This window comes from Cebus imitator, unplaced genomic scaffold (assembly GCF_001604975.1).
Source record: "Cebus imitator isolate Cc_AM_T3 unplaced genomic scaffold, Cebus_imitator-1.0 Scaffold80, whole genome shotgun sequence".
Lineage (NCBI taxonomy): Eukaryota > Metazoa > Chordata > Mammalia > Primates > Cebidae > Cebus > Cebus imitator.
In genome coordinates this window covers 5,790,928-5,804,722 of record NW_016107395.1, presented here as the reverse complement: position 1 = coordinate 5,804,722, position 13,795 = coordinate 5,790,928, and the positions used below count along the sequence as shown (strand labels likewise).

The 13,795-nt window shown below is 35.2% G+C and overlaps 1 protein-coding gene across 2 annotated transcripts in view; it reads right to left on the bottom strand.

Annotated features, from left to right (window-relative positions):
* PARP8 (poly(ADP-ribose) polymerase family member 8) overlaps positions 1-13,795 on the bottom strand; it is a 186,554-nt gene that overhangs the window by 56,366 nt on the left and 116,393 nt on the right. For both annotated transcript variants that reach the window (XM_017533191.2, XM_017533192.2), the window contains exons 9-10: positions 9,949-10,009; positions 9,134-9,224 (exon numbers count right to left, since the gene is read on the bottom strand). In XM_017533191.2, coding sequence (XP_017388680.1) covers positions 9,134-9,224; positions 9,949-10,009 — 152 coding nt within the window. The remainder of the gene's footprint in view (positions 1-9,133; positions 9,225-9,948; positions 10,010-13,795) is intronic.

Below are 13,795 nucleotides of genomic sequence, written 5' to 3'. Positions count from 1 at the left end.
TAAGAACAAACAGGAAGAAAATGTTCCAGCCAGACCAAACAACAAGGACAAAGTCCCTGAGGAGAAAATGGGCTGAAATATTCTAGAAACAGCTGGAGAGGAGTGTGGGGAGAGGACTGAACAAGGTCTCCTGTCAGGGGATGAGAGCAGGGAAAGAGCAGGTGGGGCTGTGCAGGATCGACTGGTCAAAGACCAAAGGGAAAAACAGGAGAATCAGTCAGGAACTTATTGCAATAAGTGAGGCAAGATATACAGCACTTGGGTCCATGGAGGTGATGAACATTTTGGGTTCACACTTCCAGGACAGTGGACAGATTTTGCTGGTGGACTGGATTTGAAGTGTGAAAAAAAGAGGAGTTAAGGATGAATCCAATAATTATGGCCTAAGCAACTAGACCAATGAAATTTACCAGTTCCTATAATGTGAAAGACTGCAGGAGGAACAGGTTTGGAGAGGCAGAGAAGACTAGTTATTTGACCAAATATTTTAAATTTGAGACGCTTATTTGATACTAAAATGGAAATGTTAAGAAGGCAATTGGAGAAGCACACCATTTAGGCGTTAAGGTGAGAGGAATGCACTAAAGATACAAATTTGGAAGAGTAAGAATATATATATATATATATATATATATATATATATATATATATATANATATATATATATATATATATATATATATATATATATATATATATACACACACACACACATATATATATATATTTATTTAAAGGCATGAGGCTGGATGAGAAACCACTCAGTATGAGTGTAGGTGGAGAAGAGAGAAAGGCTGAGGATTAGGCCCTGAGCCCAGTTCAGCAAAGAAGGTTGGGGAGGAATGGCCAAGAGGATGGAAGATTTCAGAGTGCTGCTATCTGGACACAAATTCAAAGAAGTTTTTCAGGCTGGGCACAGTGGCTCATGCCTGTAACCCCAAGGTTCAGGCAGGTGGACTGCTTGAGCCCAGGAGTTCAAGACCAGTCTAGGAAACATAGGGAGACTCTACCTCTATTTAAAAAAAAAATAGCCAGGCATGGTGGCATATGCCTGGAGTCCCAGCTACTTAGGAGGCTGAGGTGGGAGGATCACCTGAGCCTGGGAGGGTGAGACTCCAGTGAGCTGTGATCATGCCACTGCACTCCATCCTGGACAACAGAGCAGACCCTATCTAAAAAAAAAAAAAAAAGAAAAAAAAAGGATTTTCAAGGAGGAGGTAAACAATTGTTATGAAATACTGCTAAGTCAATTAAGATGAGAAATCAAAATAGGGTATGAGTCATTTGACAAGAATGAAGTTACTGATGACACTGACAATGGCAATTTGAAAAATGATGAGACAAAAACCTGACGAGTGGATTCAAAGAGAGAAAAGAAAAAAGAAAATGAAGGAAGCTGATAGAGACAACTCTTATCAAGAAATTTAACAGTCAAAAGAAGCAGAGTATTAGGGTCCCAACTGAAGAGGCATTTTAGGTAAAGAAGGTTTTGTTTACAGTTTTTGTTTGTTTGTTTGTTTTTAAGATAAGAGAAATATTTGCTGATGTGAATCTTCCAGGAAAAAAAGAGAAATGAATAGTACAGGAAGGAGGGGAGAACTGAATTGCTGGGATGGTGTCTTAATTAGGTGAAAGGGAACAGAAACCAGTATGCAGATGAAAAGATGACATATAGGAGCTTAGTGCCATTCACAGCAACAGGTGGGGGAGCAGATAATTAGAGCAAAGATAGTGTTGCTCATAGGACCTTCTCAGATCACAGGTGCTCTATATTGTAAGCCAAATGGTATCCCCCAATTGCCTCACTCCCTCTGTTGGCTACTACTCTGGGACACAAACGCTCCATCAATCAAGGGAACTTGCTGTTTGTATCACCAAAAAGTTAGTTCCTTTCCGAAAAACTCCCTAATCCCTGTACAGAGAGTAAGGTATAGAGTAGGCATCAATCCAATCCCAATTATCCCAAACCCATGGCTATCAAAATTCAAAAGTGAATACAAAAAATTCTAACATTTGGAAAACTTCAGTGGAATTAAATGAGAAAGCACTGTATTTACTCTAAGAAGATTTAAGAAGATACACTGTCTTCAGAGACAGTCAAAAAAAGTGGGAAGATGAGGGCAGAGAAACAAAAGAGACCCAGCTAAAAAATCGTAGAACTCTCCAAAATGCACCGGAGAAAACTGTGTATGATATATACACAGAAAGAGAGAAAGAAGGGTCATATAATACTAGACACAAATGTTTATCAAAAATATACAAATTATTCTTATAAATTAATAATACAAAGATCAAAACTTAATCATACTATGCATGACTAGAAAATAAGTGTTAACATTTATCAAAATGACAAATTTTCTAGAAAAATATACATTTCAAACATTGACTCAACAGCATAAAATCTAAATGAGCTATAATTTTGGAGTATACTAAGGGTCCATAAAATTCCAAAATTTACAAAATTCATAATTTGGAATTCACAAAATATCCCAAAATTCAAGTTCTAAAACATATATTACCATTAAAATAAATGTAATTAATTATATTCAATGTATTAATGAAAGATGTTAATAACCAGAGAAACAGGGGTTGAAGTGTATGGGAACTCTGTACTAACTGCAATTTTTCTGTAAATTTAAAAACATTTTAAATTTGTTTTTAACAATATTTTTAAAAAGTAATAGTTTCTTGATAATAATTCGTTAGAAAATAAAATGAATTACAAAAGTCTAATTATGCAAATAAGTACTCAGGAAAAAACAAAGCTAAAATTAGTGACCTATGCAAAACAAGCACACAACCACCACCAACAACAAAAAACCCAGAATTGTACTGATACTTAAAACTAGAAACTACAAATAAATGTTCTTTTATAAGAAAAGTAAGAACTTGACAGAATGTACTAGTGATATATTTCCATGTTTTTTAAAAAAGTCAAAGTTATTCAATGCTTTCTTCTCTCTCCTTTAACTCCAGTGGGGAAGTGAGGGCTGCCCAAGATAAGTGGAAATTATTCTAATGCACTGATCATGCAAGCATAGAGGTACCAATAATGAGATGATATGTATGGAAATCATTTTAAAATAATGTTAGTTGTTTATCATTTTCAATTAAAAACAGCTTTGTCCTTGAGATGAAAAACTGCATCTCTTTATCAGTAATTCCAAAAATATATTATCATAAGAATGATAAACTATATCACATATTTATTTAAAATTTCCCCATATAAAATACAAATAATCCTTATCTTTAGTTTCAAAGTGGATAAGGAGGTGTATTTCTTCAATTTGTATCATTCCTGTTCACTCACAGATATACTGTCAGATTAGCCATAGCCAAATATTGATGTTTAAATAACTGTTATTTATACATTTCCAAAATTTAGGAATAAATTCCTTTCAAAAGGAGCTGTTAAATAGGTCAGTCGAAATCTTGAATTAGTCATACATTTTTTGCAAGTTCATTTTACTATAAATGCTGATACCTTCCAAAGACACATTGCAAACACTTTTTAAATTTTTTTAAATCACTGAATTTTGTTATTTCAAAAATATTTTTCACAAAAAATATCATCAAATATCAACTTTTCATAAATATCACTGTGAAAGACTTTTGCATTAATTGAACTCACTAGCTATCAAGGGCTAACATACTAAAGGTATTTGTAAGATAAACAATAAAAAAATCCAAAGACAGGAAACACATTAGAAAAATAGTTAAAGGTTTGACAAAGCAACATAGAGAAGAAAAATTCTAAATGGTTAACAGATATTTGGAGAAATTCCAATAAGTAAGTAGAGCTATGTAATTGAAACGATGATGAGTAAGTGCTCTCAGCTCAGATTAGACCAACCCATACAAATTCCACTCTTCATGAATTCACATAAAGTCCATAAAATAAGCTCTTTAAGGACATTCTTTGCAGCATTGATTATGGCATCAGGGATCTGAAGACAATGTAGGTGGCCATCGCTAAGGAAACAAATAGGTAAACTGTAGTGGATCTCCACTACAGTATATATTATAGTAGTGTACCTAGAGCAACAGGGCCAATTTCCATCTGAGGAGCAGAAGTGGTTAAGAGAATAAAATCTATAGCACGGTCGTATTTATGTAAATTTAAAAATGTCTGACAGCACTATGCATTTGACGAGGATATACATATAGGCAATTGCGTTTTGTTTGCTCTCAAACCCATCCCTCATTCTTCCACCTTTAGGCTGTATTTCCACAGGTCCCTTGCCAACTACCTTCTGATTAGGTTTGACTAATGGAGCTCTGGTTGGACTTGAGGAAGAGAATGGAATCAAGGTATTATTTCACTTCTCTTCTCCTCCCATCTCCCCTGTTTCCCTTCCCCCCGCCTTCCCTCTTCTCTCTTCTCCCTCCTATTCCCTCCTCTCTCTTTATCCTCTCCTCTCTGTCTCGTGTGGGCATTTTTTAGCAGTTGCCATATCCTTTCCATGGTCGTGGCTCTTTGCCAGACATGTCCTATTTCTGTGGCCCTAACTCCTACACAGCAACTCTGGACATGGCTCTAGAACCTGTGAGACATCCCTGATGTTTGGATTCTGCCGCATACCATCCCTTTCCCAGTGTCGTTGCAGCCCCAGGGACTGTAGTGATCTCTTGCTGTCCTCTTCCCTAGTGGTCTCCACCTCCTACTCTCTGATGAGCTTCACCATCCTGATTTCTTACCAACTGTTTAACCACTGGTTTAACTATTTTTTTTTAACCTGAGATACTAGAGTGGTTTCTGCTTTCCGATTGGATTCTAACTGAGATAGTATCAGATATTGGGAGTGGTCCCAGGCAACACACCTGAAATGGGATACTGAGACTGGGAGGCTCATCTGCTTAACCTTTAATATGGCGATAACTTCTTTAGAGATGGAAACAGAAATCATGGTATTCCGTGACAGTCAGAGGCATTATGGACATAGCGCAAACACTCTTCATAAATATTTTCTCTCTTTTTTATTTGCTAGCAATAATCCTAATCATAAACTAGGATAAAACCTAATTATTCTCCTGGAATAATAAGTTAAATTGTTCCTTTTTAGTAACACTGTCTCCAGTTCTATTCACATATTATACATTACTGCACATTTTCAATCATATTTTCCTCAAAGTTTCAATAAGAAAAAAAAAAATCTCTTGGGGAGTTTACTAGTAAGATGGTGATGTGAGTGAATACTTTTGCACAAACACAATCATAACCAGTGTCTAATAGAAAAAGGACAAAACCGGTGAAAAGACCAGAAGCTTGGAGTAATGCCATCCCCATGTTAGAAAGGCCCACCAAGTTTTGCATAAACAGAGCAGGTGGAACTAATCTTAAGGGGCCCTACAGGATGGATGCAAAACTCTCCATTCTATGAAGGAGACAGATGCTATAAGAAAAGCCAACCACCACTGATGCTTCTCAAAATCAGGAGCAAATGAACCCTCAGGCAGAGAGTACACTCCGGGACTGGTCTAGCGGGGCTTCCTCCCTCAGCAGATGCTACCTTCTTGACCCCAGACCCACTATCCTTAGTTCAGGTTCCCTCAGAAGCAGACCTTGAGTGAAGACAAGGGGCAAATGATGTATTCGGAATTGTGCTCAGGAGGAAGCAGTAAGAGCAAATGAGAGGAGGGAGGATAGGAAAAGAGAAAAAGCCAAGCAAGCCTACAAATCCAGGGAAAGTTGTAGTTTCCACCCCATCTTGTGGGTAAAACTGGAGCATGAATTACAACTTAAAATTTGTCCAGACTTGAGATGCAGTAGCTAGGCCACTGTACCCTCCATACTAGTCACACCTGAAGAGTGAAGGGAAGGTAAAAAACTGCCAAGTGCTTACCTGCTCTCCCCAGGAATGAAAAAGCTTCTTTGTCTAAGGACAAGCTACAGAGGATCTCAAGTGTGAGCTGTCTTTAAAGAGATATTGTGAAGGAAAATCTCTGCCTTACATTCAAAATTATATCAAAAAATAAGTATCAGCGGTAGGATTACATAAAAGCATGCTTCAGTATCATCTCACACAGATGGGATTTGGGTAGAGATTAACCAACCCAATGTCATTCCTAACCCTAGATAAAGTTCAGACATAAGGGTTTCCCTTTCTTTTAACCACCATTAAAATAAAATCAAATGAGTACATTTCAAATCACTAAAATAAGAAAAGGGTTAGCCATATAGTGGAATACGTGGGGAAAGAGCAAGCACACATGCAACTATGGGCTGAGATATTTGTCAGACATTACAAGGGTGCAGAAGTGGGGATGGGGACCCAGGGGAACAGGGTGGGGACCAGCAGTGCTCACAGCCCTTCCCACCAGCTGGTAGATCTGACTCTAAAGCAGGGTCAGTGTGGAATTATCTTTCTTTCCTCTTCTAAAGGGAAGAAATTGTTCACATATCACACTAATTTCCGAAAGAAGAACATTCCAGCTACTGCTTGTATATAATATTGAGGAAAACAAAACTCTATCTATAGAAATAAAATGATAATTCTTTGACAATTACTGATTGATATTAACAACAAAATTGAGAACAATACTAAACTAATAAAATGAAAGCAACTGATGATAAAGAGGGAATAATATGGAATCAGTAAAGAATGTGGCCAAATTAAAAATACAATGGGAACATCCAATTTAAGATGAAATCATTAAAACAATTCACTCAGGCAGCAGAAGACAGATTGGAAAAAACATAAAGTTTTCAGATACGAAGGATGAAAGAATTAGAGAAATAAAAAACATGGAGGACAAAGGAGTTAGATCCAATCTAAATATTGTAATTAGCAGGTAAAAAAGAACAATAAATAATTACATAAAATTTACTTGAGGTGAATTAAGGCTCAACTAGACCAAGCAAAAATAAACATAGAAAAAATAGTATCACGGAGAAGAAAAAACAGTCCCAAAGTACACAACAAAACACAAACAAATTAAAACAGATTTCTTACAAATGAAAAAAAGTTAAAATACTTCAGACACAAATGAGAAGTTTCTAAGGCATTTTTGCTTTTTTGTAGGGGGAGAACTATCATGACTTCACTAATTTTACTTGACCAGGTTGTCTCATCCCCAAAAACATCATTCTCAGGTATGAAAAAACAAAACATAATCCTCAGGTTTCCTTGATTTCCAAATTATTAAACATATAAATCAACCCATACAGATGAAAGAAAGAGCAGATGAGTTGTGACACTAAAGGAGTTGTACTGAATATTAAAATAATCTAACCAGGGGTTAAAATGAGTGTTAAAATATTGATTAAACCATGTAAATGTAAAAATCTTTAGAGAGATACTGTGAAGGAAAATCTCAGCCGTACACTCAAAATTATATAAAAAAATAAGTATCAGCGGTAAGATTACATAAAAGCATACTTCAGTATCATCTCACACAGATGGGATTTGGGTAAGTAGAGATTAACTAACCCAATGTCATTCTTAACCCTAAATAAAGTTCAGACATAAAGGTTTCCCTTTCTTTTAACCACCGTTAAAATAAAATCAAATGAGTACATTTTAAATCACTAAAATAAGAAAAAAGTTAGCCATATAGCGGAATACGTGGGGAAAGAGCAAGAACACATGCAACTATGAGCTGCAATATTCTTCAGATATCACAAGTCAACCCCTTATAGCTTATTAAATGACTTGAGGACAGTCTCATGACTTAACATTAAGGTGCATAGCTATTTATACAATTCAATGTCAACTTTATAAAAATAAATCATATGCACATAGAAAACAGAAACAACACCAAGCCATTTAGCTTTCTCAGTACAAGAATTATGAGTAATTATTTTCATTACGTTTTTATATATCTGAAATTATCAGAAAATATTTTAAACATTGATTTTTTTCTTGTCTAGCATTGAATCAGTTAGAATATGTAATTATATTATGTGTTGATTAATTTAAATACAATGTATTATGTAAAGATGAAAAACAAGTGACTAACTTTAAAAATGAAAGGCATTCCTGTATTTTATAAATTTGAAAGAACAAGCATGTTTCCTATGTGAAAACAAACAGTACATGTATATTCCCTGATATGCCTAAAAAAAAAAACCGTGCAGACATCACAGTAACATGTGTGGCAGATTAAAGATGGCCATGATTTCACGAGGTACTGTCTATGGTCCTGTCCCTTGATTCTGGGTGAGCTCTTCAATTGCTTTGATTAACAGAATACAATGAAAGTCTCACTATGCCTTTTTCTAGTAGCTTCTACATCCTGTCTCTAGCAACACTTGCATTTGCATCCCAGTACCATGGTACAGGAAGCCCAAGCCACATAAAGAAGCTGTGTGTCGGACAGGCACTCTAGCCAAAAGCCTCGACTGAGTGCCGAGATGACACCTCCATCAATTGCTAGTCATTTGAAAGTCCAGCAGCATGTGTATCCAACCCAGTGAAGCCTTGATTTGGCCCCAGTCTCACCCACATGCCACTGCAAATCATGGGAAATTCCAGGCAAGAACTGCCCAAAGAACAGTGAGAGGTAAGTTTTTTTAAGCTTTTAAAATTTGAAGTAGATAACTGGAACAATATAAGAAGATACAAGTGTGTGTGTGTGTGTGTGTGTGTGTGTGTGTGTGTGGTAGTAGGTAGGCAAAAAACTTTTTACGAAGTAAATTTTGGCATGACTAATAATAGCGGTCCTGTTTTGTAAACAGCTATCAATTGAAATATAGCAACATTGCCCCTTAAAGATTCAGCAAAAAATTTATTATTATGATCTCCATTTTCAAAGACAGAAATACATTGAATTAAAATTGAATCCTAGAACCAAAGAGAGAATAATTAAATCTAAGGACAACCAAATATATATATATATATTTACTATATATATATATGCAAGTTTCTACTATATGCAAAGTAGTCTTTTTTTTTTAATGTTTGTGTCTCAGAAACTTGTCAGTTTCTGAAAATGTAAAAAACGAAATGTTATGTTTCTGTTTCCGTAAGTTATATTGGCAAAACCATCTTTCATAGAACACAGTTTCTTTAAATACCATTATCAAGATATTTAGCACTTATGCTCAGAATTTACAAATGAATACGCATTTTGCTTAAGGCATAGTGCACAGCTAATTAATATCCAAAATAATAAAGAAGGAAATAAAACTAACCTGGGCCATTTAAATATTGTGTAAGTGAACAGTGTAGTCGAACAATTATAGGTTCTGTTCGAATTACTTCCCAAGCCACAGCAATCTCCTCCTGCACAAATATATTTAAAAGATGAATTAATCATCTTTTAGAGTTCAAAATGAAAAAAAGACAAACTTTTAAAACCTGCGTTTGAGAAATGCATATATCATGAAGGCCTATAAATTATCTGAAAAGCCACTGTGTATGAAAATATTGGCCTTCTTCCCCTTCCATGAACACTCCCTTCGTGGAAGCCATCTTTCTCTCTCCTGGATTTCCCCTCTGGAGTCCCCTTCCACACTCTCTCGTGGAAGCCTGTCTTCTCCTCCTAAACTGCATCTCTCTCTGTTCCCTAACACTCTCGTGGAAGCTGCTTTCCTCTCCTGGATTCCATCTTTCTGGATTCTCTCACTCAGTGTGAGAGTTAGCTGTTTCTTTCTCTCTCCTTCTCCTGTTTCTCTCTCTCTTTAAATAAATCACTTTCTACAAACACACACAGACAAAAAGAAAATATTGACCTTCTATGTATGAGAACTAAAAATGAAACTTAAAATATAGTGAAGTACTATAAAAGCCCACAAATTTCAGAGTATATTAGAAGAACCAAGGCAAATATATATACATATATTTACAAAATCTCTGCTTCTTTCACAAGTCACAGCAATTCTTCACAAAGCAACTTAACAGTCAATATATAACTAATAGTATAAGCCAACTGAAAATTAAATTTCCCCCAAAATAAAATAAGTGTGTTTTAAATGCACCATTCATATTACATAAAATTGATACTTACATCAAGAAAGCTAACATCAATATGCAGATCAATATCTACATCATCAATGGCTCCATATTCCCTGAAAGCAAAGATTAATATTATTTTTTCATTTTAATGATACTTAGAAGATGGTACATGTTGGGTTATTTTATTTAAAACTTTAAATCACTAATTCTCATCCTTGATTTTGACAAATAGCTCACACCTAACTGTGGATATGAAATAACTAAGAATCTAGTTGGACTGTCATTTTTCTGTTTATACCACATAGATATCTTTCTATTGTCTTGTACATGCACATGCATACATAAAATCAAGAGTTGCTTGGTTCGTTGTTTTAAATATTCCCTGTTTTCTGTGGTAAATTAGTCAGTCTTTCCATATGGCTGCTTTGTTTTCACTACACTCTCTGAGGATAAACAGCTGCTTCTAAAGGCAAGAGAGGTGTTTATGACATAAGGAAGGAGTGTGGAAAAGACACACAATAATGTGCCCATAATTTTTCCTTCTAGTTGGGCTTCAGTGGTTCAGAAATCAATCCAAGTGTTCTGCCACTTAAATGTCAGTGTTTTGGCTGGGCGCAGTGGCTCAAGCCTGTAATCCCAGCACTTTGGGAGGCAAAAGCTGGTAGATCATGAGGTGAGGAAATCGAGACCATCCTGGCTAACATAGTGAAACCCCATCTCTACTAAAAATACACACACAAAAATTAGCTGGGCGTGGTGGCACATGCCTATAGTCCCAGCTACTAGGGAGACTGAGGCGGGAGATTCACTTGAACCTGGGAGGTAGAGGTTGCAGTGAGACAAGATCATGCCACTGCACTCCAGCATGTGTGACAGAGTGAGGCTCTGTCTCAAAAATAAAATAAAATAAAAATAAATAAATGTCAGTGTTTTGAGAGACAGCTCTAAAAGTCTGATATTAAAAAAATAAAACAAGTAACTGTGGTATATTCCACAGGCAGAAATGATGAAGACCAACTTTTGTACAGCCCAGGTACTGCCATGAACCAGCATAACTTTAAGTGAATGAAAGAATATAAAAACAAGTTTTCATATTCTCCATATATACACATCTATATATTTTTTATATTCTTATAAAATTCCGAAGATATAAATACTATGCATAGTGAGAGATAAAAACCACAGAAATAACTGAAATGCTAAAAGTTAATGACCAATATTTACTCAGCACTGATGTGCCAGAAATTATTCTAAAGATCTTACATACATGAGATAATACAGTACTCACAAAACACTAAAGGTACCACTGCCATCTCCACTTTACAGATGCATAAAGTGAGGCCTAGAGTACTAAAGTAACTTACCCATCACCACTCTATAGCAGAGCTGAGACTTGAATACATGTATTTTAGTTAATATTAAAGAAACTAGCACTTTGTGTTAGAAATCAGGTCAAGCATTAATGGATGATCTCATTAAGTCCTCATCATAGCCTTGTGAGGTGGATAGTATTACTACATTCATTTTGCAGATGAGAACACTAAGATTTAAAGATGTGAAAAAGGTTGCCAAATGAAAAATAAGATAGTGGGGTAGTCAGGCATTGAATGTATGTCCAACTCAAACTGTAAAGTACAGTATCTGGCATATAGTTAAGTTATCATTAAGTATTTATGTCTATTATGTATTCAAGTAATATAATTATATATATAATTGTGGCACTTTTATGGAGTTCAGAGAAGAAACATTTAATGATTGAATAATTTCACGTGATTTAATGAATAAAGGAATCTAGGGATCTTTCTGCTTCCTAATACATACGACCAAAGACTGAAGCATATTAGAATATAAAGCAGCTTCTGTGCTGTGTCCTTTCTCTCCACTAAAAATATATTAAAACATTGAGCACATTTTCAACTTTTATGAAATTATATTCTTATTCTTTTATGGTAATATCTTTAAATGTTACATAAAAAAGGATAAAAATGATTTGCATAGGTATTAGTTCTTAAAAACCATCAAAGCATCATAAGATCTGTGCTTTGCAAACTATTTTCAAACTATTCTAAAAATTAGAAGAGGAAGGAATTCTTCCTAACTTGTTTTATGAGGTCAGCACTACCCTGATACCAAAATCAGACAAGGAAACAACGATAACAACAAAGAAAACTGCAAGCCGGTATTTCTGATGAACACAGATGTGAAAATCCTCAACAAAATATGAGCAAACTGAATTCAATATCACATTTTAAAAATCATGTACCATGGCCAAGTGGGATTCATCCTAAAGAGTGCAAGATGATTCAACATATGCAAATCAATAAACATGATACATCACATTAATGGAATCATGAAGAAAACATTATGATCATTTCAACAGACAGAAAAAGCGTTTGAAAAAATTCAACATCACTTCATGATGAAAACTCTCAACGAATTAGCTATAGAAAGAACATAACACAATATATTTACAAACCTACAGCTGACATCATATTGAATAAGGAAAAACTCAATGCTTTCCTCTAAGATATGGAACAAGACAAGGATGTCCACCTTCACCACTCTTACTCAAGTCAGTACTGGAAGTCCTAGTCAAAGAAATAAAGGATATCCAATTAAAAAAGGGGAAGTCAATTTGTTCCTGTTTGTGGATGACATGATCATAAATATAGAAAACTCTACAGACTCCACCAAAAAAACTGTTAAAATTAATAGCCAAATTTAATAAAATTGCAGGATACAAAATCAACACACACAAAAAAATTAGTAGTGTTTCTGTACACCAATAATGAACTAGCTGAAAAATAAATGAAAAAATTCTTATTTACAATAACTATAAAAATAAAATATATATGAATAAATTTAACCAAGGAGGTGAAAGATTTCTGCAATCAAAAATATAAAACATTAATATAAAACATTAATGAAATAAATTGAACAGGACACAAAACATGAAAAGATAATTGCTTGTTCATGGATGGAAGAATATTGTTAAAATATCCATACGCCAGCCAAAGCAACCTACAGATCCAATGCAATCCCTGTTAAAATATAAATGATGTTCTTCACAGGAATAGAAAAAACATCCTAAAATTCACATGAAACCACAAAAGACCCCAAATAGCCAAGGCACTGAGCAAAAAGAACAAAGTTGGAGACATCACGCTACCTTACTTCAAAAGGTACTACAAACCTATAGTAACCAAAACAGCATGGGACTGAAATAAAAATAGATACGTAGACCAGTGAAACAGAATAGAGAACACAGAAATACATCCATATACTTACAACCAACTGATTTTCAACAAAGGCTCCAAGAACACACCTTGAGGAAAGGACAGTCTCTTCAATAAATGGTGCAGGGAAAACTGTCCATCCACATGCAGAAAAATGAAACTAGACCCCTATCTTCAAATACAAAAATCAGCGTAAGTGGATTAAAGATTTAAATGTAAGACCCCAAAATATAAAATTACTGGAAGAAACCATAGGGGAAATGCTTCATTGCATTTGTCTGGACATGGATTTCTTGAATAATAATTCAAAAGCACTAATAACAAAAGCAAAAATAGACAAATGGGATTACATCAAACTAAAAAGCTTCTGCACACCAAGGAAACAATCAATGGAGTGAAGAGACAGCCTACGGAATGGGTGAAAATATATCTGCAAGCTGTGCATCTCATGAGGGGTTTATACCAAGAATATATAAGGAACTCAAACAGTTCAAGAACAAAGACAAACAAACAAACAAATAATCTGATTGTAAAAGGGGCAAAAGGCCAGGCTTGGTGGCTCATCCCTGTAATCCCAGCATTTTGGGAGGCCAAGGCAAGCGGATCACCTGAGGTCAGGGGTTCAAGACCAGCCTGACCAACATGGAGAAACCCTGTCTCTAC